The sequence below is a fragment of the Cynoglossus semilaevis genome, chromosome 4, assembly GCF_000523025.1.
Source record: "Cynoglossus semilaevis isolate Cse_v1.0 chromosome 4, Cse_v1.0, whole genome shotgun sequence".
Lineage (NCBI taxonomy): Eukaryota > Metazoa > Chordata > Actinopteri > Pleuronectiformes > Cynoglossidae > Cynoglossus > Cynoglossus semilaevis.
The window spans coordinates 9,219,993-9,221,450 of record NC_024310.1 but is presented as its reverse complement, the minus strand read 5'-3'; the positions used below and the strand labels follow the sequence as shown (position 1 = coordinate 9,221,450).

The following is a 1,458-nucleotide window of genomic DNA, read 5'->3' as shown; positions in this document are numbered from 1 at the left end:
AAAAAAAAAAGTTTCTCAAAAATGACTAAAAATACACTCATTTGCCTTAAAATACTTAGCTATGTCCATTTTTGTGGTTAAAATTGAGAAAAAAAATGTTTTTTTGGTATTACAACTTTGATCACAGTAAAATACTATACCAATAAGTTCCTGAAGTAATCTCCGAAAAAAAAAGTTTCTCAAAAATGACTAAAAATGCACTCATTTGCCTTAAAATACTTAGCTATGACCATTTTTGTGGTTAAAATTGAGAAAAAATATATTTTTTTGGTATTCCAACTTTTGATAACAGTAAAATACTATACCAATAAATTCCCAAAGTAATCTCCGAAAAAAAAAGTTTCTCAAAAATGACTAAAAATACACTCATTTGCCTTAGAATACTTAGCCATGTCCATTTTTGTGGTTAAAATTGAGAAAAAAATATATTTTTTTGGTATTCCAACTTTTGATCACAGTAAAATACTATACCAATAAGTTTCCAAAGTAATCTCTGAAAAAAAAAGTTTCTCAAAAATGACTAAAAATACACTCATTTGCCTTAAAATACTTAGCTATGTCCATTTTTGTGGTTAAAATTTACTTTTTTGGTACGTCAACTTTTGATGACGGTGATATTTCATACTTTCGGTAAGTCAACCATTAATTAAAATCAACATTATGTGAGGTCCCATTTTGTTTGTATATAGTTTGGATATTTTTTAGAATTATTTTGCACTTTGTCTAGTACTTGTTCATTGTGGTTGATTGTTAATGTGTGGCGTATGCATGTGTTTCCGTTTTTGTGTACAGGTACTTCATCGCCTGTGTTCTCATCATGCCCCGTGTCAACGCTGATGAATACACAGAGTTGCTGGCAATTCCAGCCCATCAGGACTCCAGCTTATAACCACCTGCTCTTCGTTGGCACTCGGTGATCTGCTTTACCTATGTTGTAATCCTTTGGCTCTTTGTGCATGCTCCTTGCTACTTTTTGTTATACATGGATTTTTCCTGCTTTTCCACAGTTCATGTTTTGCTTTTTGCTTTTTGAGCTGGATCCTTTTTGCTCCTGAGTCAGCAGCTCCACCACTTTCTCCCTCTGCCTCCACTGCCGCTCATTAGCAGTGGGAATCCTGCCTGCGCCCTGGCTTCAGCTCCATTGCTTCCGTTGCCTCAGCCCGTGCTGCTTGCTTCAACCTACATTTGCACATTCCTAATTTGTTAATTAACATATTTCCTCACGCCTGTATCTGTGCCACTGTAATACATACAATTCTAAGAAGTTTCTCAAAAGAATAACATTTTCTCAAATCTAGTTAAATCGAATCTGTTGGGTTTGATGAATCGATCATTTGTGTGTGAGTGTGTCGGCAGAGCCTTACAAGGGTTTCCCCTAAGCGCAAGGTGATGAACATGCAGAAAACATAAAATTTTGAAATTTTGAAATCCATATTTTTATGGATTTTTTCACGATGG

At 34.6% G+C, this 1,458-nt stretch overlaps 1 protein-coding gene across 1 annotated transcript in view; it reads left to right on the top strand.

The window, feature by feature from the left end:
- treh (trehalase (brush-border membrane glycoprotein)) overlaps positions 1-1,321 on the top strand; it is a 34,160-nt gene extending 32,839 nt beyond the window's left edge. Inside the window, exon 15 of the mRNA XM_025054898.1 lies at positions 793-1,321. Within this exon, the coding sequence (XP_024910666.1) occupies positions 793-837 (45 nt within the window). The 3' untranslated portion in view covers positions 838-1,321. The remainder of the gene's footprint in view (positions 1-792) is intronic.
- Positions 1,322-1,458: the final 137 nt, after the last annotated feature.